Source organism: Melanerpes formicivorus, unplaced genomic scaffold (genome assembly GCF_026170545.1).
Source record: "Melanerpes formicivorus ecotype bairdi unplaced genomic scaffold, bMelFor1.0.p_v2 SCAF_26, whole genome shotgun sequence".
Classification (NCBI taxonomy): Eukaryota; Metazoa; Chordata; class Aves; order Piciformes; family Picidae; genus Melanerpes; species Melanerpes formicivorus.
This window is the reverse complement of record NW_027142378.1, coordinates 1,535,262-1,558,185: the sequence shown is the minus strand read 5'-3', so window position 1 is coordinate 1,558,185 and position 22,924 is coordinate 1,535,262. Positions and strand designations below refer to the sequence as shown.

At 51.6% G+C, this 22,924-nt stretch overlaps 1 protein-coding gene across 1 annotated transcript in view; it reads right to left on the bottom strand.

Moving 5' to 3' along the window:
• The window catches only part of ADGRB3 (adhesion G protein-coupled receptor B3), a 553,776-nt gene that overhangs the window by 308,916 nt on the left and 221,936 nt on the right, over positions 1-22,924 (bottom strand). The window contains 3 exon segments of the mRNA XM_068153437.1: positions 6,328-6,492; positions 10,060-10,224; positions 15,035-15,199. Coding sequence (XP_068009538.1) covers positions 6,328-6,492; positions 10,060-10,224; positions 15,035-15,199 — 495 coding nt within the window.

Here is a 22,924-nt window from a genome sequence, read left to right as displayed (position 1 = left end):
GAGAGTGATTACCCATTGGAATGTGCTGCCCAGGGAGGTGGTGGAGTCACCATCACTGGAGGTGTTCAGGAGGAGACTTGACAGGGTGCTTGGTGCCATGGGTTAGTTGATTAGGTGGGTTGGATTGGATCATAGGTTGGACACAAAGATCTTGAAGGTCTCTTCCAACCTGGTCTGGTCTGGTCTATTCTATTCTATTCTACCCTCCCCTCCCCTCCCTGGTTTGTACTTCTGTTTAGAGAATAGTGAGGTGAATGAGGGAACCGAGCAGACTCTTTGCACAAAGCTGTCCCCTCTCTTTATGGAGGACAAAGAATACCTTGCAGATGGCTCAGTGAGACTAATATGAATCACAGCTGGGCAGAAAAATTGCTTGCTAAATTTGCCTCGGCACCAGCCTTCCTGAATCATAAATCAAGGCAGTGGGGGCCGCTAAAAAAGAAGTCAGAGATCCATTAGTGGCAAAACCCAATGAAAGTTGGTTATATTCATGATCTGGAATATTAAAACTGCTTCAGAAATGCCCCCCAAGCCAATTTATCAGGCCAGTGCCCCAGTGGGGAAAGCTGGATGTTGATCAACTGAAGCCACGTGGTGACATAAGCAAAAGAAAGAAATTGCTGTTCTATTCTGACCCTATAAGCAAGGAAATGCCCTGATCTGGGGAGCCTCTCCTCTCAGCAGAGGGGTTCCAGCCCTCCCATCAGGGCTGGGGCCTCCTCTCACCTTCATTTTATATCTTTCTTCGCTGCACCTGGGCAGGAAGAATAAACTGCAGCAGGACAGGCTGGGAGATGAACTGCTGGAGAGCAGCCCTGTGGAGGAGGACTTGGAGGTCCTGGTGGGCAGCAACTTCTGCATGGGGCAGCAATGTGCCCTGGTGGCCAAGAAGGCCAATAGGATCCTGGGGGGCACTCAGAGGAGTGTGGCCAGCAGATCCAGGGAGGTTGTCCTCCACTCTAATCTGCTCTGGTGAGACCTCACCTGGAATATTGGATCCAGTTCTAGGCTCCCCAGTTCAGGAGGGACAGGGATCTGCTGGAGAGAGTCTAAGGGCTACAAGAATGATGGGACTGGAGCGCTGCCTGGTGAGGAGAGGCTGAGAGCCCTGGGGCTGGTTAGTCTGGAGAAGAGAAGACTGAGAGGGGATCTGATCAATGTCTATCAATATCTGAGGGCTGGCGGTCAGAAGGGAGGGGACAGGCTCTGCTGAGTTGCACCCTGTGATTGGACAAGGAGCAATGGATATCAACTGCAGCACAGGAGGTTCCACTTCAACATGAGGAGGAACTTCCTCACTGTGAGGGTCACAGAGCCCTGGAGCAGGTGCCCCAGAGAGGTCGTGGGGGCTTCTTCTCTGGAGACTTTCCAGCCCTGTCTGGATGTGTTCCTGTGTGACCTGTGCTGGATTCGTTGATCCTGCTCTGGCAGGGGGATGGTGGAGTGGAAGATCTTTGAAGGTCCCTTCCAACCTCTAGCATCCTGTGGTCCAGGTTTCTACTTGAGGAAAGCACCCCAAGACCTGTCATGCCAGGGCAGACAGTGAGATACATTCACTTGTACGTCCTGCAGGTGGATCTATTTGGTAGCTCCTAGCAGAAATGCAGAGCAGTCTCCCCCCTCAACTTTCATGTCAGGTCACTGACATGCTGTGTTCAAAGAAAAAGGGCACTCCCAAGACCCAAAGCTATCAGGAAAGAAGGGCAGCAGCGAGTCAGAGCTTGGAGGAGGCGTCACTTAGCCTAGGCAAAGAAGTTTCCTTGGTCCCTGCTGGACTCTGCATGCCTTCCAACGCCTTGTACAAACACCTTGGATCAAAGAATGCTGCAGATGAAAAACAAATCAGCTCTTCCCCAAGCTGAAGCCTCTCTGGCAGAGCTGACTAATCAGGCATCCACCCACAGGAAAGCATCTGTGATGCTCCAGCCCATGTTGCCCATGGAGACGTTGCAGTCACGCCGGAGCGGCTCCGACGCGAGCTCAGGAGCCCTGCCGGCCCTGCCGCCTCTGCCCAGGGTCAGCTGGAGTCTGTCTGTCACTGTGGCCCAATTAACTCATACCACACCCACAGAGAAATGCCAGCCAGCTGTGCACAACCACCAGGAATGGCTGAAACTCAGGAGCAAACAGCAAAGCTTGAGGTGGATGTGCTGAAACCGGCAAGGAAAAAGCCAACCACCTCCCTTGCACCCATGGATGTGATTCAGCAATGTCCTCCCACGCAGAACATCTACTCCAATGTACCACCTCAAAGCCCTGTGATGCCAGGCCTCAATTCACCCCACCTGAGCACAAGCACTCACTCAAGTGGCTGATCTGGAAGCACAGCCTTCCTCTGACCCTGCTTCCAAGAGGACATTGCAACTCGTGCCCCTGTACTGGGCATTGGTGAGGTCTCACCTCGAATCCTGGCTTCATCTTTGGGCCCCTCACTACAAGAGAGACATTGGGTCCAGAGAGGAGCAACAAAGATGGTGAGAGCTCTAGAGAACGGAGGAGCAGCTGAGGGAACTGGGGGTGTTAGGTCTGGAGAAAAGGAGGCTGAGAGGAGACCTCATTTCTCTCTACAGCTCCCTGAAAGGAAGTTGCAGTGAGGTGGGGGTTGGTCTCTTCTCCTTAGTATCAGGAGATAAAATAAGAAGAAAATGGCCTGAAATTGTGCCAGGGGAGGGTTAGGCTGGAGATGAAGAAAAGTTTCTTTACTGCAAGAGTGGTCAGGGATTGAAACAGGCTGCCCAGGGAGGTGATGGAGTCACCACCCCTGGAGATACTCCAGAAACCTGTGGCCATGTCACTGGGGGGCAGGGTTTAGTGGCCATGGTGGGGTTAGGTCAATGGTTGGACTTGATGATTGTTCCAGCTGGAACAATTCTGTGTTTCCAGATCTCCAAGAGACAGTCAACCCAGCAGGGTTCTGAGGAAGCTCTGTTCAAGACGAGACAAAGCAGCTAACAAATAGGGGAGAGGGTCATGGAAGGGTGAAGCAAGTTAGCCACCAGTACACAGTGACTCAGAAATGAAGCTGCAGCTACAGCTCCTCTCTTGAATGCTAAATCAATGCCAGGGGCAAAATTATCTTGAGCCAAGGCAACAGAAAAAAGCTTCTGAACATCTTGTAACGTGTCCTAAACAGAGACAGAATAAAAACCCAGGGGCTTCATTGTATTGTTTAGTTGGTGGCAATTATTTGAAGCTTCCTCCTTCTCACATTCAATTTCATGTAGCTGGAATTGCCTCTGAAGAAACCTTCTACCTTCAGTCAGAAACCATTAGCTGCCCTTCTGACAGCACTTCTGCACTCAGTTTTTGTTAGCAAACCAGGCAGCCTGACACTGCTTGCAGTAATGTTTTGTTCCCTACTGCTGCCTGATGACAAAAACCTTGTCCTGAGTAAAAGCTGGGCAAAGTGTAAGGACTGCACCAGAGCTGGGAGAGATTTAATTGCCATGGAAGGAAGCATTCCTGAAAAGCAATGCCACACAGAATCCATATGGCTGCAAAAGCCCTTCGAGATCATCCAGTCCAACCATTGAACTCTACCAAGGCTTGGGGTAAGCCATGGCCCTCTGCACCACATCTCTGCCTCTTTGAAACACCTCCAGGGATGGGGATTCAGTCACCTGCCTGGGCAGCCAGGCTTGAAGAACCCTTCTAATGAAGGAGTCTCTTTTAATATCCAAACTAAACCTCCCCTGGTGCAACTTGAGGCCATTTCCTCTCATCCTATCTATGGAGAAGAGTCCAACACCCATCTCACTGCAACCTCCTTCTGGGAGTTGCAGAGAGTGAGGTCTCCCCACAGCCTTCTCCTCTCCAGGCTGAGCACCCCCAGCTCCCTCAGCCTGGCCTCACAGCAGAGATGCTCCAGCCCTTGGATCATCTTTGTGGCCTCCTCTGGCCTCACTCCAGCAGCTCTGTGTCCTCCTCATGCTGGGGACACCAGAACTGGATGATGCAGTATTCAAGGTGGGGGTCTCACAAGGAGAGAAGTGTCTCATAAAGACAGAAATGAGCATTTTAATCTCTCATGTTCCTCAGTGCCTTAGAAAAAAGAAACCACTGAGGCACAAAATAGCTTCTCTGAACTGTGTGAGGGGAAGAAAAGCACACCAATCATGACATTTGGTTGCACTTGAAGGCCTCATCCCTGCGCAGTGCTTCTCCATTTCTTTTTTTCCTGGTGCTTATAAAATGTCAATCTGTATTTAATTCTTGCACAGTCTTGGGGAAATTCTCCACTGCCTCCTTTGAAATCCCAGCTGCTTTATTAAATGAGAGTGGTGAAACAGATCCAGGCAGCCTGCTCCTGATGCCTGAGCTCCTGCAGGGGTACAGCTCTGCTAGAAGGTGCTGTGGGTTAAAGGTTTCCTGTAAGCTTCCTGATTCTGATCTGGAATTCAGCAGCGAGTCAACAGAGAAATGTATCAGAAGGCAAATAAAGCTGAGTGTGTGTTTGCCTTGTAAACACATCTGTAAAGTGTTTTATTAACAGCAGGTGGCAATCTTGGAAAATTGGGCTGCAGCAGCATGCATTTAAAGACTCAGATGCAAATTATCCCAAGGATGGTTTCATAAGCAGAAGCTGACTGGTCTCAATGTCTGCTTCATAGGATGATTCACAACAACCTGCTCTCAGTGCTCTGCTTGTATAGAAGCAGCCTACATCAACTCTGGGAATAGAATGGGAAAGGGAATAGACCTTAAAGATCACTGTGTCCAACCTATCACCCAACACTATCAACTAAACCAGTTTAGGAAAGATGTTGAGTTGCTGGTAGGTGTCCAGAGAAGGGCAAGAAAGCTGGGGAGGGGTCTGGAGCACAGCCCTGTGAGGAGAGGCTGAGGGAGCTGGGGTTGCTTAGCCTGGAGAAGAGGAGGCTCAGGGGAGACCTTCTTGATGTCTCCAACTCCCTGAAGGGAGGTTGTAGCCAGTTGGGGGTTAGTCTCCTCTGCCAGGCAAGCAGCACCAGAACAAGAGGACACAGTCTCAAGCTGCACCAGGGGAGGTTCAGACTGGATGTTAGGAAGAAATTCTTCCCAGAAAGAGAGATTGGCCATTGGGATGTGCTGTCCAGGGGGGTGGTGGAGTCCCCATCCCTGGAGGTGTTTAGGAAGAGACTGGATGGGGTGCTTGGTGCCATTTCTTCATGAATCCAGTACAAATAGGGGTTCTGCAAACTTCCTCTGGACTCTCTCCCACAGTTCTGTGTCCTTCTTATGATGGGGACAGCAGAACTGGAGGCAGGATTTGAGGTGGGGTCTCACAAGAAAAGAATTTTTCAGATAAGAATTGTTGGATTAAAATTGAAGAGAGCCCTTGAGGAGCAAAATAAATTGGGTTAACTTTTCCAGCATAGGATTATAAATGAGAATAATAGAATTACACAATGGTAGGGGGTGGAAGGGACCTCCAGAGATCATTGAGTCCAACCCCCCTGCCAGAGCAGGAGCACTCAGGGCAGGACACACAGGAAAACATCCAGGGCGGGTTGAAAGTCTCCAGAGCAGGAGACTCCACAACCTCTCTGGGCAGCCTGCTCCAGGGCTCAGCACCCTCAGAGCAAAGAAGTTTCTCCTCATGTTGAGGTGGAACCTCCTGGGTTCCAGCTTGTACCTGTTGTTCCTTGTCTTACTACTGGGCACCACTGAACAGAGCCTGGCACCTTCATTCTGACACCCACCCCTTAGATATGCCCTCAGGGAGAGGGCATCCACAGCCTCCCTGGGCAAGCTGTGCCAGTGTCTCCCCACCCTCACTATCAAGAATTTCTTCCTGATCTCCAATCTCAATCTGCCCTCCTCAAATTTCAAGCCCTTCTTTCTCATCCTCTCAGCTATTGCTCATCTTTGGTTTGTGCTTGAGTCTTAGGATTACTTGTCAACATTTTTCACATCTATCTCTATTAATTATTGGTAATTTTGATGCCTTCATGGCACTAAAATAAACACAGCATTTAATGAACACTTAATCTCCAGTCTAAATTCACCCTCCTCAAGCTTCAATCCATTCCCTCTCATCCTATCACAGGATCACTAAGGTTGGAAGAGACCTCAAAGATCATCAAGTCCAACCTGTCACCACAGACCTCATGACTAAACCATGGCACCAAGTACAAGCCCTTATAAAAAGTCCCTTCCCAGCTTTCTTGTAAGCTCCCTTCAGGTACTGGAAGGCCACCCTAAGGTCTCCCCAGAGCCTTCTGTTGTCCAGGCCAAACACACTCACTCTCAGCCTGTCCCCTGACCCTCTTCATGGCCTCCTCTGGACCATTACAGGAAGCCCTGCTGTAGTGCAGAGGAAAAAAAGTGACTCCATTTGCATCTCACCTGGACACCTTTGCTCACTGCAGCGCCTGACTTCCTCCCCAGTTCCTTCACACTGCTGCCCAGTCAGGGCAGCACCTTGGCAGGTCCTGATCCGCCTCTCCCAGCCGCCGTCGCAGGACTTGGAACAGCCACTCCAATGCCCCCACTGGTTCCATTGGCCATTGGCTGTGGGGAAGAAGACAGGTACAGTGCTGACATCATTCCAGCCATAAAGGTGGGCAGTCATAAAGGTGGATTTCCTCCTGGGTTGCCCCTTACACGAGCAAAGAAAGATGCAACCCTGATGCATGACCCCCAGATGCAACCAGTGGTGACCGAACCAATAGGTGGAGGAGCGTGGCAGAAGAGGAAGCCCACTTGGCTCCTAAATATGGGATCCCTGCCTGCATGACTTGCATCTCTAGGTGAAATTAAAGGAATTGGTGCACATCACCTTTCACTTAGGCTGCAGAGCAAGCATTGTCCCTTTGGTGTGTTATGTGAGGTACCTGCATAGCACTGCTGCATGGCAGTGATACCCATTCACAGCCTGCACAAGTGCTCCTTAAGACACTAAATAAAAACATCTTTGCCTCTGATATTTTAGGAGCTTGGGGTTTTTCACGTGCTCTCACAGTGCAAATGAGGCTTAGGAGTAGTTATAAATGTAATTTACCCACCCTGCAAGGCTGCTTTTAGACTGCTAGAGGAGCCTGAAGCAGTCTCAGTGTTAAAAGGAACCAGCTCACAGACATTCACTTTCTAGGCTCTCAAAAGAGTTTATTAAGTGGTTCTTTTTTAGGCCTCCAGCATCTCCTTTTAAACGTGGAATGGCCTTTAAACGGTGATAAACCCAAAAAGCTGATGTGCAGCCTACCATGCAATCTTTCTGGATGCATTCTTTAGCTTATCATCTCGTTAAGTAACAACGGAGCCAGGCTTCAGGCCACCCTCTGCAGGTGGACGCTCAGCCCCTTTGCTGCCCGCAGAGGTCTGCCGGGAGACTGCTGGTGCAGCCCTGGCTGGAGCTCAGAGCAGCCCCTCAGCAGTTAGCACTCACTTCGCATTCAGGGTTGGAGCCCGCTGGTGCAGAGCAACACCCCAGCAGTAGCCCCCATCTCTCACCTGTGCACTGGGGGTTGGAGCCCTCTGGTGCAGAGCAGCCACGAACCCCTAGCCCCTCACCGATGCACTCAAGGTTGGAGCACTCTGGTGTGGAGCAGCCCCTAGCCCCTCCTCAGCAGCCCCCAGTCCCCCATTACTCACCTGTGCACTCTCGTACAGAGCAGTTCCCGGACCCTCAGCAGCCTCTCATCAGCTTCCCCGCCTCTCACCTGTGCACTCGGGACTGCAGCACACTCATACAGAGCAGCCTCAAGCCCCCCAGCAGTCCCTCATCAGCCCCACACCTCTCACCTGTGCACTCGGGACTAGAGCACTCTCGTGCAGAGCAGCCCCGAGCCCCCCAGCAGCCCCTCAGAAGCCCCCCAGCAGCCCCCAGTCCCCCATTACTCACCTATACACTCAGGGTTGGAGCACTCTCGTGCAGAGCACCCCCCGGCCCCTCAGCAGCCTCTCAGCAGCCCCCAGCCCCCCATCCTCACCTGTGCACTCGGGAATGCAGCACTCTCATGCAGAGCAGCCCCAAGCCCCTCAGCAGCCCCTCAGCAGCCCTCCAGCAGGTCCCTAGGGCCCCAGCAGCCCCCCAGCAGCCCCCAGCCCCCCATCCTCACCTGTGCACTCGGGACTGGAGCACTCTGGTGCAGAGCAGCCCCTAGCCCCTCCTCAGCCCCCCAGCAACTCCCAGTCCCCCATTACTCACCTATGCACTCGGGGTTGGAGCACTCTCGCAGCCCCCGGCCCCTCAGCAGCCTCTCAGCAGCCCCTCATCAGCTCCCCCACACTCACCTGTGCGCTCGGGACTGGAGCACTCTCTTGCAGAGCAGCCCCGAGCCCCCCAGCAGCCCCTCAGAAGCCCCCCAGGGCCCCGGCAGCCCACATCCCCCACCTGTGCACTTGGGGTTGGAGCACTCTGGTGCAGAGCGGCCCTGAGGCCCCCAGCAGCCCCTACCCCCCCCATTACTCACCTATGTCCTCGGGGTTGGAGCACACTCGTACAGAGCAGCCCCCGGCCCCTCAGCAGCCTCTTCTCAGCTCCTCATCAGCTCCCCCGCACTCACCTGTGCACTCGGGACTGCAGCACTCTCGTGCAGAGCAGCTCCTAAACCCCCAGCAGCCCCTCAGAAGCCCCACAGCACTCACTGTGCCCTCGGGGTTGGCACACTCTAGTGCAGAGCAGCCCTGAGCCCCTCAGGAGCACCCCTAGAAGCCCCCTAGGGCCCCGGCAGCCCCCAGATCCCCATCCCTCACCTGTGCACTAGGGGTTGGAGCACACTCGTACAGAGCAGCCCCCTCATCAGCTCCCCCGCACTCACCTGTGCACTCGGCACTGCAGCACTCTCGTGCAGAGCAGCCCCAAGCCCTCCAGCAGCCCCCCAGCAGCCCCGAGCCCCCCATTACTCACCTATACATTCGGGGTTGGAGCACTCCCGTGCAGAGCAGCCCCTAGCCTCTCAGCAGCCCCCCCTCCCTCACCTCTGCACTCGGGGTTGGCACACTGGTGCAGAGCAGTCCCGAGCCCCACAGCAGCCCCCCCACACACACACACCTCTGCACTCGGGGTTGGCACACTCTGGTGCAGAACAGCCCCTAGCCCCTCAGCAGCCCCCCCACACACACACCTCTGCACTCGGGGTTGGCACACTCTGGTGCAGAACAGCCCCTAGCCCCACAGCAGCCCCCCCCCCCCCCACACACCTCTGCACTCGGGGTTGGCACACTCTGGTGCAGAACAGCCCCTAGCCCCTCAGCAGCCCCCACACACACACACCTCTGCACTCGGGGTTGGCACACTCTGGTGCAGAACAGCCCCTAGCCCCTCAGCAGCCCCCCCCACACACACACACCTCTGCACTCGGGGTTGGCACACTCTGGTGCAGAACAGCCCCTAGCCCCTCAGCAGCCCCCCCACACACACACACCTCTGCACTCGGGGTTGGCACACTCTGGTGCAGAACAGCCCCTAGCCCCTCAGCAGCCCCCCCCTCCCTCACCTCTGCACTCGGGGTTGGCACACTGGTGCAGAGCAGTCCCGAGCCCCACAGCAGCCCCCCCCCCCCCCCCCCCCAGCTCTGCACTCGGGGTTGGCACACTGGTGCAGAGCAGCCCCTAGCCCCCCAACAGCGTTTCCTCAGCCCCCTGCCTCTCACCTGCGCACTCGGGGTTGGCACACTGGTGCAGAGCAGCCCCTAGCCCCCCAGCAGCCTTTCCTCAGCCCCCTGCCTCTCACCTGTGCACTCGGGGTTGGCACTCTGGTGCAGAGCAGCCCCTAGCCCCCCAGCAGCCTTTCCTCAGCCCCCCGCCTCTCACCTGCGCACTCGGGGTTGGCACACTGGTGCAGAGCAGCCCCTAGCCCCCCAGCAGCCTTTCCTCAGCCCCCTGCCTCTCACCTGTGCACTCGGGGTTGGCACTCTGGTGCAGAGCAGCCCCTAGCCCCCCAGCAGCCTTTCCTCAGCCCCCTGCCTCTCACCTGTGCACTCGGGGTTGGCACACTCTGGTGCAGAGCAGCCCCTAGCCCCCCAGCAGCCTTTCCTCAGCCCCCCGCCTCTCACCTGTGCACTCGGGGTCGGCACACTCTGGTGCAGAGCAGCCCCTAGCCCCCCAGCAGCCTTTCCTCAGCCCCCCGCCTCTCACCTGTGCACTCGGGGTTGGAGCACTCCCGGCTCTCCGCCCAGGGCCCGCGGCACTCGGAGCCCCCGTGGGCGGCGGCGGTGCACTGCCGGCTGCGCTGCTGGGTGCCGTTGGAGCAGCTCACCGAGCACTGGCTCCAGGAGCTCCACTCCTGCCACTGTCCGTCCACTGCCGGCGCCGGGCACAAAAAGAGAGGGACACAGCAGGGTTACCACCGGGGACAGGCTGGGCCTCATAGAACTGCAGAGCTTGGAAGAGACCCTTGAGGTCATCAGGTTCCACCTCTGCTGCTAAAATACTGCCACTAAACCACAGCCCCCAGCTCCACGTCCCATCTGCACTCAACATGCTGCAAAAAGTGCAGAGCATTAGTGGGGAGCACATCCAAAGCATGCAAAGTTCCTTTACACCACACCAAACAGCCCAATGCTTCCCTGCTCCCTACCTGGGGTGCACCCCAAGCCCCCATTCACACATCTTTTAAACACCTCCAGGGATGGTGACTGCACCACCTCCCTGGGCAGCCTGGGACAGGGCCTGAGAACCCCTTCTGGGAAGACATTTTCCCTAACATCCAAGCTGAGCCTCCCTTGGCACAACTTGAGGCCATTTCCTCTCACTTGTTGCATGTGAGGAAAGACTAACCCCTGACATCATTCCAGCCCCCTTTGAGGTGGTTGTAAAGAGAAATGAGGTCTCCTCTAAGCCTTCTCCAGACCAAATGCCCCCAGTTCCCTCAGCTGCTTCTCATGAGCTCTGTGTTCAAACCCCTTCATGGGCTTTGTTCCTCATCTTTAGACCTGCTCCACCCCTCAATGCCCTTCTTGCAGTGAGGGACGCAAGACTGAACCCAGTATTTGAGGTGTGGCCTCCCCAGGGCTGAGCAGAGGGGGAACAATCACATCCCTAGGCCTGCAGACCCCACAGCAGGTATCTTAAGGGGTAGCTGAAGCAGGGGGTTTCAGCTTAGGCCCAAAAGTTGCCCCCAGCTTCTAGAACCTTTGATTTCTGCCAGGGCTCAGCAAGAGCATGCACCCTTTGCAGCTACATCCATTGCTATATAGTGTTATGTAGGGCAGGAAAGACTGAACCCCTCAGCACAGGAAGGACAAGAAGATGACTAAGGGGTTGGAGCACCTCTGCTATGAGGACTGGCTGAGGGAGCTGAGGGTGTTCAGCCTGGAGAAGAGAAGGCTCCTGGGAGACCTAATAGCAGCCTTCAGTATCTGAAGGGAGCTACAAGAAGGCTGCAGAGAGACTGATTGCAAAGGCCTGCAGGGACAGGACCCCCTGGTTTGAAAGGGTTTGAAATGAGAGCAGAGCAGATTGAGACTGGACGCGAGGAACAAGTTCTGGACCAGGAGGCTGCTGGAACACTGCAACAGGTTGCCCAGGGAGGTGGTTGAGGCTCCATCCCTGGAGATCTTCAAGGTGAGGCTGGACAGAGCTTTGGGTGACCTGATCCAGTGGAGGATGTCCCTGCAGGTGGTTGGACTGGATGAGCTTTGGAGGTCCCTTCCAACCCAGACCACTCTGTGATTCTATGATTCCAGTGCCTTTGCAGAAAACTCATCCTATGGCCTCTCAAATATATTTCCTACATCTCCCTTCTTTACCTGTAGGAGCAAATGGAACAGGTTGCCCAGGGAGGTGGTGGAAGCCTCATCCCTGAAGGTTTTTGCAGCCAGGCTGGATGTGGCTGTGAGCAACCTGCTGTAGTGTGAGGTGTCCCTGCTCATGGCGGGGGGCTTGGAACTGGCTGATCCTTGAGGTCCCTTCCAACCCTGACAAATCTGTGATCCTATGACATAGCAGCTGAGTCTGGCTGAGAGCTGTCCCAGCCCATGGTGGGAAGGTTGGAGTAGATGATCTCTGAGGTCCCTTCCAACCTGAGCCATTCTAGGAATTTCCTCTTTCAGAAATACCATTTAAAAGGCTAAAGAATTCAGCATGAAGATTCCCTCTTTAAAACACAGCGAATTTTCCAGCCCAGCAAAGGTTTGAACTGTCACTTTTCAATGCAACCAGCATAGAACTCCCTTAGCTGAAAGCCATTCAGGTACAAACAGCTGTTCAGCAGCCCAAACTCTCCCAACAACTGCTGATTTTCACAGGTGAGGTGTAAGATCTCTCCTGTTTCTTCCCTGTACTCAAGTCAACTGAAGGCTGTTTTTTGGCTCTGCTACTTTCATTTGGCATTTCTCTTGTTGCCAGCCCCACTTCACGCTCATAGATCATGTTAATTAGTTTTGAGTAGGTGCATGGAAAATTGCACATCTGCCAGCTTGGCCCCAAATCTGGATTCACTCCACATTTTCGTTTGGCCACAGCAACCCCAGGCAGTGCTACAGGCTGGGGACAGAGTGGCTGAGAGCAGCCAGGCAGAGAGGGACCTGGGGGTACTGGCTGATGGTAGGCTGAACATGAGCCTGCAGTGTGCCCAGGCAGCCAAGAGGGCCAACGGCATCCTTGGCCTGTATCAGGAACAGTGTGGCCAGCAGAAGCAGGGAAGTCATTGTGCCCCTGTACACTGCACCTTGAGCCCTGTGTCCAGTTCTAGCCCCCTCAGTTTAGGAAGGATGTTGAGTCACTGGAAGGTGTCCAGAGAAGGGCAACAAAGCTGGGGAGGGGTCTGGAGCACAGCCCTGTGAGGAGAGGCTGAGGGAGCTGGGGTTGCTTAGCCTGGAGAAGAGGAGGCTCAGGGGAGACCTTCTTGCTCTCTCCAACTCCCTGCAGGGAGGTTGTAACCAGGTTGGGGTTGGTCTCTTTTCTCAGGCAAGCAGCACCAGAACAAGAGGACACAGTCTCAAGCTGTGCCAGGGGAGGTTTAGGCTGGAGGTTAGGAAGAAATTCTACACAGAGAGTGATTGCCCATTGGGATGTGCTGCCCAGGGAGGTGGTGGAGTCACCATCACTGGAGGTGTTTAGGAGGAAACTAGATGGGGCACTTGGTTGCATGGTTTAGTTGATTAGATGGTGTTGGGTGATAGGTTGGACTTGATGACCCTGAAGGTCTCTTCCAACCTGGTCTGTTCTGTTCTGTTCTGTTCTGTTCTATTCTATTCTATTCTATTCTATTCTATTCTATTCTATTCTATTCTATTCTATTCTATTCTATTCTATTCTATTCTATTCCACTCTACTCTACTCGACACCAAAGCTTCTCTCCACCACCAATATTTGTTCTCCCATCGCTATGTGCTTTGCTGACCAGAGGAAAAGCAAAGTTCAGAGGGTCATAAAAATCTAGAGAAATGTTAATTCTTGGAGGCACTGAGTTCTGTTTTCTTTTCATCTCTGTCTTCAGGCCATTAAACAAACCATTTGCTAATGAAATGCTCAGCACACTTTTCAGCAGGAGCTGCAGGCACGGGGAATCTATTTGCAGTAGCGTTGCCAACCGTGGATATTCAACAAGCCCACTGCAAGGATGACCTTCACACTCAGGACAGAAATTTCACACATTACAGCTCCCTGACACCTTTCTAATACCTAAGTGTTCCAATCAGCTCACTAATTACCCTTGTAGCTATGATCTTCTGGATGGTTACTGAACTTGTAACACGCAGGTATTGGAGTCATTGGATCATGTTGGTTGGAAAAGACCTCTGACATTCACAGATTCTTAGAATGGCTTTGGGTTGGAAAGGACCTTCAAGATCATCCAGTTCCAACCCCCCCCCCGCCATGTGCAGGGACACCTCCCACCAGTTGTTGGAAAGTGGTTGAGCAGCTCTTATAAATGAGGCAATTAAAATCCTTACCACAGGGGCGGAACTGGGATTCAAATAGCAGCCCAGCTTCTGTCAGCCTTTCTCTGCACACATGCAATTAATGTCCACGTTGAATAAATTAATAACTGTTAAGGTCTTACAGTTGCCCAGTTATGTTTGGTTATAAATAAGTGATTACAGTGAACCTCCAGGCAAAAAAACTACTAGGAAGAGGCAGCCCAAGGAAGTGGTGGAGTCACCAGCCCTGGGGGTGTTAACTGTATAGACATGGCACTTTGGGACATGGTTTAGTGGTCATGGTAGTGCTAGGGTGATGGTTGGACTTGATGATCTCAGAGGTCTTTTCCAACCTTACAGAGTCTTTGATTCTATGATTGAGGAAGAAACAGTGGGCACGAACTGTGTGACTTCTGAATGTCTCTCTTTAAGCCAGACTCAAATAGATTCATAGAATGGTTTGGGCTGGAAGGGAGCTTGAAGATTATCTAGTTATAGCCCCCCTGCTATGGGAAGGGACACCTTCCACCAGACCAAGGCTTCATGCAACCTGGCCTTGAACACCTCCAGGGGGAGCACACCCACAGCTTCCCTGGCCAACCTGTTCCAGTCTCTCACCACCCTCACTGAATCACAGAATCACCAATGTTGGAAGAGACCTCAAAGATCATCAAGTCCAATCTGTCACCACAGACCTCATGACTAAACCATGGCACCAAGTGCCACATCCAATCCCCTCTTGAACACCTCCAAGGATGGGGACTCCACCACCTCCCTGGGCAGCACATTCCAATGGCCAACAACTCTCTCTGGGAAAAACTTTGTTCTCACATCAAGCCTAAACTTCCCCTGGTGCAGCTTCAGACTGTGTCCTCTTGTTCTGGTGCAGGTTGCTTGAGAGAAGAGACCAACCCCCTCCTGGCTGCAGCCACTGGAAGGAATTTCTAATGAAGCAGTTTGGGTTCTGGTTCTCCCAGACCCATCCTCAATCAAGATTTCCTAGCATGCCCTACAGAAAGATAATCTTGAGGAAACTAAGAGCTGCCTGCTTGTGTAACACCTCATCCTGATTACACCCTTCAATCACCACAGCTAGAATCCATTAGGAACAACATCACCCCCAGCTTCTCACTGGGCATAACACTTTTTTTCCCCCCTTTCTGGGTGCAAAGGGCAATAAACCAAACCCCAAAGGGCCCCCATCAAAAGGCAGAGTAACAAAGCAGAGAGTTGTGCTGTGAGCTCACCAGGGCAGAGTGCAATATTGCAAGGTTTGTGTTGTGTTTCGGGTCCATCACAGGATCTTCCCCCGTACTGGGGAGGGATACATGACCTTGTCCTCGTCCTTTGGCCTCGACCACACGTGAATGAACACAAGCTCCAAGGTGACCACTCCTCCCAAACGCCATGGACTGCAACAAACCAAAGAGATTTTAACCAGAAACAGACACAGCAGAAACAAAAGGACTGCAAAACAAACAGCTGCCAACATTTCACCTGGGCATGATTTTGCCAGCCTGAAGCAAGTCACCAATCTTCAGCACTGGCAAACAAGCCCTTGATAAAATTCAGCTTCATTTCAACTTGAGAACTGTATTTTCACTCAGATTATCTTTAACTTTGAACCATTTCTCTCTGCTCTTCAAAGCAACCTCATTACCACATCTTCCACTCTTTCCCTCTTTGCAGAAAGAAGGCCTCCCTTTATGACATCTTTGATGCCTGACTTGAGATGTCTTCAACAGCCCTGATAATTTGGGTGAAAAGCAGGCAGGTATTTTGTCCATCCAGGCAACTCTAAAAACCTGAGCCAGCCAAATGAAGCTTCCTTTTGAAAACACAGAGAGGAGTGCAACAGAAACTGGGGCAGGGCAGATTTAGGTTGGACATCAGGAGGAAGTTCTGCACAATGAGAGTGGTGAAACACTGGAACAGGTTGCCCAGGGGTGTGGTTGAGGCCCCATCCCTGGAGACATTCAAGCCCAGCCTTGCTGTGTCCCTGGGCAGCCTGATCTAGTTGGAAGTGTCCCTGCTCACTGCAGTGGGGTTGGACAAGATGCCCTCTGAGGGTCCCTTCCAATCCAGTGCAATGTGAAGCTGTAAAGAGTTCCTTCCTGTATCAAGAGCATAAATCAAGGCTGGTGGCTAAAAATAATTTCACTTGTCTAAACTCTGGTGGAAAGGTGGCAGCTTGATTATCTTCCTCCCAAACTCCAAGCCCACAGAAACAAAGGAGACATGCTCCAAATCCCTTACATGAATGCATTCATTAATTTAACACAGACAGTAATTCAGGCAGCACTCTAGAGCAGAAGAAAAGAAATTCCTCACTCAGCAAACTTCAAACACCTTCAGAGCACGCAGCAAAGCACAGGCACACAGCAGTGTTTTTAAATGCAAGTAGCTCAGGACATGAATAAGAAGAATCCTAGAAGATGCATTTTCCACTAGCCCAAGTTCTTTTCCCCTGTAGAAGCAACTGATCTGTTTTACCATATTCATTCCCTTTTCAGCAACCACTGGAGCTGCATTTTCAGAAGGCTCTCTCCATAGAGCTCAGACAATTTCATGCATCCATTAGAAATGGAAAACTACTGCAAAGCAAACTTCAGTTATTCGTCTTCTCCTTGATTGAAAGCAGTCACACAGGTTTAAATTGGCCTCTGGTGAGAGCAGCAGTGTAGGAATCAGGAGTGTGGTAATGCCAGGCATGTAAGGTGAACCCAGAGGCTTAGTGCCCAGCCTGGGCATCACACTCAGGATCACATTATTCTGTGTGATTCATATAATCAGAGAATGGCTTAGATTGGAAGGGACCTCAGAGATCATTTACTCCAGTGTCCCTGACAGGGGTAGGAACACCTCTCAGCTACACTCAGCTGCTCAAGAACTCATCCAGCCTGGCCTTGAACACTTCTAGAGAGGAGACATCCACAGCCTCCCTGGGCAGCCTGTGCCAGAGTCTCACCAGCCTCACACTGAACAACTTCTTCCTCAGCTCCAGTCTAACCCTGCTCTGCCTCAGCTCCAAACCATTCCCCCTTGTCCTGTCTCTTAAAACCCTCAGGAAAAGTCTCTCTGCAGCCTTCCTGCAGGATCCCTTCAGGTCCTGGCAGGAAGCTCTGAGGTCCCCCTGAAGCCTTCTCCTCTCCAGGCTGAGCACCCCCAGCTCCCTCAGTCTGGCCTCCCAGCAGAGCTGCTCCAGCACTTGCAACATCTTTGTGGCCTCCTCTGGCCTCACTCCAGCAGCTCTGTGTCCTCCTGGTGCTGGGGACACCAGAACTGGAAGCAGGATTGGAGGTGAGGTCTGAGCAGACCAGAGCACAGGGGCAGAATCCCCTCTGCTGCCCTGCTGCCCACACTTCTCTGGCTGCAGCCCAGGATTCAGTTGGCACTCTGGACTGCATGAGGGCACTGCTGGCTCCTGGGGAGCTTCTCAACCCTGTCTGTTTGAAGGGTGTCTGGAAGGATAAATGGTGTCTAACATCCCAGTGTATTATTGGCAGTGATTCACAGCATCACAGAACAAACAGATTTCCTTGCTTTGGCCTCACCTTTTTTCCCCCTCTTCCTCCCTGTGAAAGAATTCCTGTGTATAGGTTTCCTTTGCCCTGAAGGCATGTATCACCTGCCCAGCTTCCATAAATAAAACCCTTTACTTGCAGGGATCAGAGTAACATTTCCCCAGGTGAAATTCAGTCCTAAGGACGTTCGGCTCCCTGGCAGATGATCACAAATCCATCAGGAAGATCAAGGGGTATTCTGCATGCAGGGGAAGTTCTAGTTCATATCATTAAAAGTCAGGGAAATTGTCATATTGGTTGCTACAGTGTGGTAAAAAAACTAAACCAAATCCCCCCTCTTTGTTAGCTGACATCAGAGCAGTGATGCCTGACAGAAAACACCAAGCTTCATGCAAGGAAGATTTGAACCCACTGGGTAAGAGCTCAGTTGATTAGAGGCTTTCAGATGGTCAAATCCAAGTGGTCAAAAAGCCACAGTAATTATTCCACATCCACCCTGGCTAGCTTGATTTAAATGATCTTATTCTAAATACCACATCAATCTGAGATTTAACACATCCAAGTGCCAGGTTCTGCACAGTGGCCACAAGAACCCCATGCAGTGCTACAGGCTGGGGTCAGAGTGGCTGGAGAGCAGCCAGGCAGAAAGGGATCTGGGGGTGCTGGTTGATGGTAGGCTGAACACGAGCCTGCAGTGTGCCCAGGCAGCCAAGAGGGCCAATCCTGGCCTGCAGCAGGAACAGTGTGGCCAGCAGGAGCAGGGAAGTCATTCTGCCCTATACTCAGCACTGGTTAGGCCACACCTTGAGTCCTGTGTCCAGTTCTGGGCCCCTCAGGTTAGGAAAGATGTTGAGAAGCTGGAAGGTGTCCAGAGAAGGGCAACAAAGCTGGGGAGGGGTCTGGAGCACAGCCCTGTGAGGAGAGGCTGAGGGAGCTGGGCTTGCTTAGCCTGGAGAAGAGGAGGCTCAGGAGAGACCTTCTTGCTGTCTGCAACTCCCTGAAGGGAGGTTGTAGCCAGGTCGGGGTTGGTCTCTTCTCCCAGGCAGCCAGCACCAGAACAAGAGGACACAGTCTCAAGCTGCACCAGGGGAGGTTCAGACTGGATGTTAGGAGGAAATTCTACAGAGAGAGAGAGAGATTGACCATTGGAATGTGCTGCCCAGGGAGGTGGTGGAGTCACCATCATTGGAGGTGTTTAGGAGGAGATCTGATGATGTGCTTGGTTGCATGGTTTAGTTGATTAGATGGTGTTGGGTGATAGGTTGGACTTGATGACCTTGAAGGTCTCTTCCAACCTGGTCTGGTCTGGTCTAGTCTTATTCTATTCTATTCTATTCTATTCTATTCTATTCTATTCTATTCTATTCTATTCTAGTCTAGTCTAGTCTAGTCTAGTCTAGTCTAGTCTAGTCCTATTCTATTCTATTCTATTCTATTCTATTCTATTCTATTCTATTCTATTCTATTCTATTCTATTCTATTCTATTCTATTCTATTCTACAAGATATTACCCCAAAAGACAAAAACACCCCACCCCAACCCCACAAAACCTCCCCTCAGGAACATTCCAAATTGAAGGGCCAGATTTTAGTGGAGCTATTTCAGAAACCTTGATTAACTGTGACATTTTTGGTCAAAAGCAGGAAACCTTAACTCACCTAAAACCAGTGAATGGGTGCCTGTATCTGCTCATCATCCCCAACATTTCATCTACACTCAGACAGCCACTCTGCTCCAGCCACAGGAGCTAAAGAATATGGTTTTCCCTTTTTTATGATGGGCAAAGTTTTAGATCCTGAATGCAGATTGAGCTCTAAGATCCAATTTTATTTATTACTTTATCATCATATTTATTTGCTATTTTAGCATTAAGGAGAAATCAAATTGTCAGGTCATATATCTTCAGGAAAGGACTTGGGGGTGCTGGTGGATGAGAAGCTGCACAGGAGCCAGCAGTGGGCCCTGGAAGCCCAGAAGGCCAAGAGCAGCCTGGGCTACATCCAGAGCAGTGTCACCAGAGATGGAGAGAGGGGATCCTGCCCCTCTGCTCTGCTCTGGGGAGAGCTCACCTGGAGAACTGCATCCAGCTCTGGAGCTCTTAACATAGGAAGGGCATGGATCTGATGGAGAGAAACCAGAGGCCACAAAAAAGATCTCAGGGCTGGAGCAACTCTACTATGAGGACAGGCTGAGGGAGCTGGAGGTGTTCAGCATGAAGAAGAGAAGGCTCTGCGAAGACCTAATAGTAGCCTGCCAGTACCTGAAGGGAGCTACAAGAAAGCTGCAGAGGGACTGTTGGCAAAGGCCTGCAGGGACAGGACCAGTGGCAATGATTCAAAATGAGGGCAGAGCAGATTGAGATCGGATGTTAGGAACAAGTTCTGCACCATGAGGGCAGTGGAACACTGCAACAGGTTGCTCATGGATGTGGTTGAGGCCCAAACTCTGGAGATATTCAAGATCAGACTGGATGTGGCCCTGGACAACCTGAACTAGTTGGAGGTGTCCCAGCTGACAGCAGAGATGTTGGACAAGATGACTTTGGAGGCTCCCTTCCAACCCAAACCACTCTATACTTCTATGAATCTACGATTCCAAGCAGCAGTCATTCCTCTCAGGTTCACCTCCCCATGTCACGGTGGTTGCTCAAGATACAACAAGAACTTCAAAAGAATCCAAACCAGAGCAAAGCAAAATTAATCCAAATCAGAAAGAAAAGAGATTCTCCTGTAAGAAAAATAGATGAGAAAGGTCTTGATGCTATGTAGACATCAGCTGAGGCTTTCCAGGGTACATCTGACTTGAAGTCCATTATTTACTTGGCAGTTTTGAGGCTGTCAACATGTTTTAGATGAGTTGTCTTCATTTTAAAGAGACAAAAAACATGTGCTGAGGGGCTTTGGATAGAGGCTGCCTTGAACCCAGAGGCTGTGCATCTCTCCTGGCAAGAGTGGCTGCCTGTTAGCAGCACCACACGATGACTCTCCTGTGGTTTGGGATCTGAACGTAAGCCAAACCAAAATGTTTCACCTTGGGTAGACCCAAACTTACAGCGGCCTCTCCCCATTGGTAGTTTAAGGCAAGTGGTGCCCCAAAAATCATCTCCCACACAAATTTCAGCTGATGAAGTCAAAATGTCACAGCAGCTTCTTGTCCCTGGGGAATTGAATGCATGAAACTGGTAGAGAACTCAAGAAGTCAAGGATGGAAAAGGCGTAACACTAAGAAAGCAACATCAGCAAACCAAGATGAAGGAGAATGAAGCTCTCCAGTGCCTTCCTGAAGCAGCCAGCATGACCAGAGCAGCTTTAAAACCACATTTTTAATTCAATATATTTTACCTTTGAACAATTTTTCCCCCCCCTTCCCTAACATTTCTAAATGCAACAAGCCTACAAACATCTGATGAATTCGAGCCAGCTGAGCTATGCCAAATGGCAGCAGATGGAGAGCTTGGCCCACAGAGGACACTCACTGCTGTCTACAACACAGTTTCAGATGCAAGCTTCATTATTTGGGACACCAAAAAAAAATAACACATATTCAGACTATTGCCAATTTCTCAGTCAAAACCACTGCTAGAAGAAGGAGTCTGAATTACTGCAGAGCCTCTCTCCCTTCTCTCTGCCGCTCTTTGAACCTCGTCGTGTTGAACACCCACAGCCTTCACAAGATGCAACTGCTGCGAGGTGGGAGGAGGAGGAGGAGGATGTTAAGCCACTCTGGCCTTCATCTTACAAGTGTATTTTGGGTGGTTGTTTTTTTCTCCTCCCATGGGTTTTAATTGCTTTTGGTCTGTTCAGCTCTGAATGGTACAGGGATTGAATATCTGTTCTGGCGGCCGGACGCTGACGTAGGTGGTACTGGCCTGGTGCTGTGGAACATCTACATCAATGACATCAATGGAGGGATTGAGAGCACCCCCAGCAAGTCTGCAGATGACACCAAGCTGAGTGATATGCTCAACAGGCTTGAGGGATGGGACCTACTGCTTCAAGAAGAGGGCCTGTGTGATCTCCTGAAGTCCAACAAAACCAAGCACAAGGTTCTCTGCCTTGGTCAGGGTAATCCCTAGTATCAATACAGCTTGGGGAAGGAAGGGATGAAGAGCAGTCCTGCAGAGAAGGACTTGGGGGTACTGCTGGATGAAAATCATAGAATCTACAAGGTTGGAAAAGACCTCAAAGATCACCAAGTCCAACCTGTCACCCAATACCTCAGGACTACTAGACCATGGCACCAAGTGCCATGTCTAATCCCCTCTTGAACACCTCCAGGGATGGGGACTCCACCACCTCCCTGGGCAGCACATTCCAATGGCTAACAACTCTCTCTGGGAAGAACTTTCTCCTCACCTCCAGCCTAAACTTCCCCTGGCACAGCTTGAGACTGTGTCCTCTAAGCAGTGTGTGCTGGCAGGCCAAAAGGCCAACTATATGCTGGGCTGCAGCCACAGCAGCATGGCCAGCAGGAAAAGGGAGGTGATTCTGCCACTCTGCTCTGGTGACACTTCACCATCAGTGCTGCACCCAGCTCTGGAGTCCTGAGGGCAAGAAAGAGCTACTGGAGAAGGTTCAGAGGAGGGCCACAAAAGTGATCAGAGGGCTGGAGAGGAGAACCTCTGCTGTGAAGAAAGGCTGAGAGAGCTGAGGCTGTCCAGCCTGGATTGTTTTGTCAAGCACAGGTTTTAATTATGCCAAGTGTACAAACTGTGTGGTTTGTTATGCATGGGCCTGAGCTGTGCAGCTCTCTGAGTCAGGGTACATCATATAATGAAGACAGAGGACACTTATGCTCATAATTAAAGAGGTGCTGGGCAAAAATTTGGTGGAGCTGTGACTCGGAAAAGCACATTTGTACATTGCTAATCCTGCACACACTGCCACACAGTAGTGACCTTGTAGGCAGGCAGAGCCCAACAGAAATTAGTAAGGTGGTTGTAATTACCTGAAACAACATGCAAGATTAAGCCCAGAAGACTAATTATTTAGGAAAAGTAATGGGAGACAGAAAGATCACAACCAGCTCTGGTGACCTGGAAAGGAAAAAGAACCTTTGCAAGTGTCACTGCTGGCCAGTGAGGACTGGTAAACATTGCTCAGAGTGGTGATGTGGAAGCAAGAGCCATAGCCTGAGGTGGGAGTTCATGGGTAAGGACAGAGCTCCTCTAAGACCTGAGACTGTGGAGCAGACTTTTTGTGTGAGCATTGCTTAGAAGTTTGCTGGACAGTGTCATTTGTAAGAACTGGGGTTGGACAAGATCATAGAATCCTAGAATGGCCTGGGTTGGAAGGGATCTCCAAAGCTCATCCAATCCAATCCAATCCCCTGCAGTCAGCAGGGACATCCTCCACTGGATCAGGTTGCCCAGAGACCTGTCCAGCCTCACCTTGAAGATCTCCAGGGATGGAGCCTCAGACACCTCCCTGGGCAACCTGTTGCAGTGTTCCACTAACCTTGTGGTGCAGAATTTGTTCCTCACATCCAGTCTCAATCTGCTCTGCTCTCATTTCAAACCCTTGTCCCTGGTCCTGTCCCTGCAGGCCTTTGGGAACAGTCCCTCTGCAGCCTTCTTGTAGCTCCCTTCAGGTCCTTCTCTTCTCCAGGCTGAAC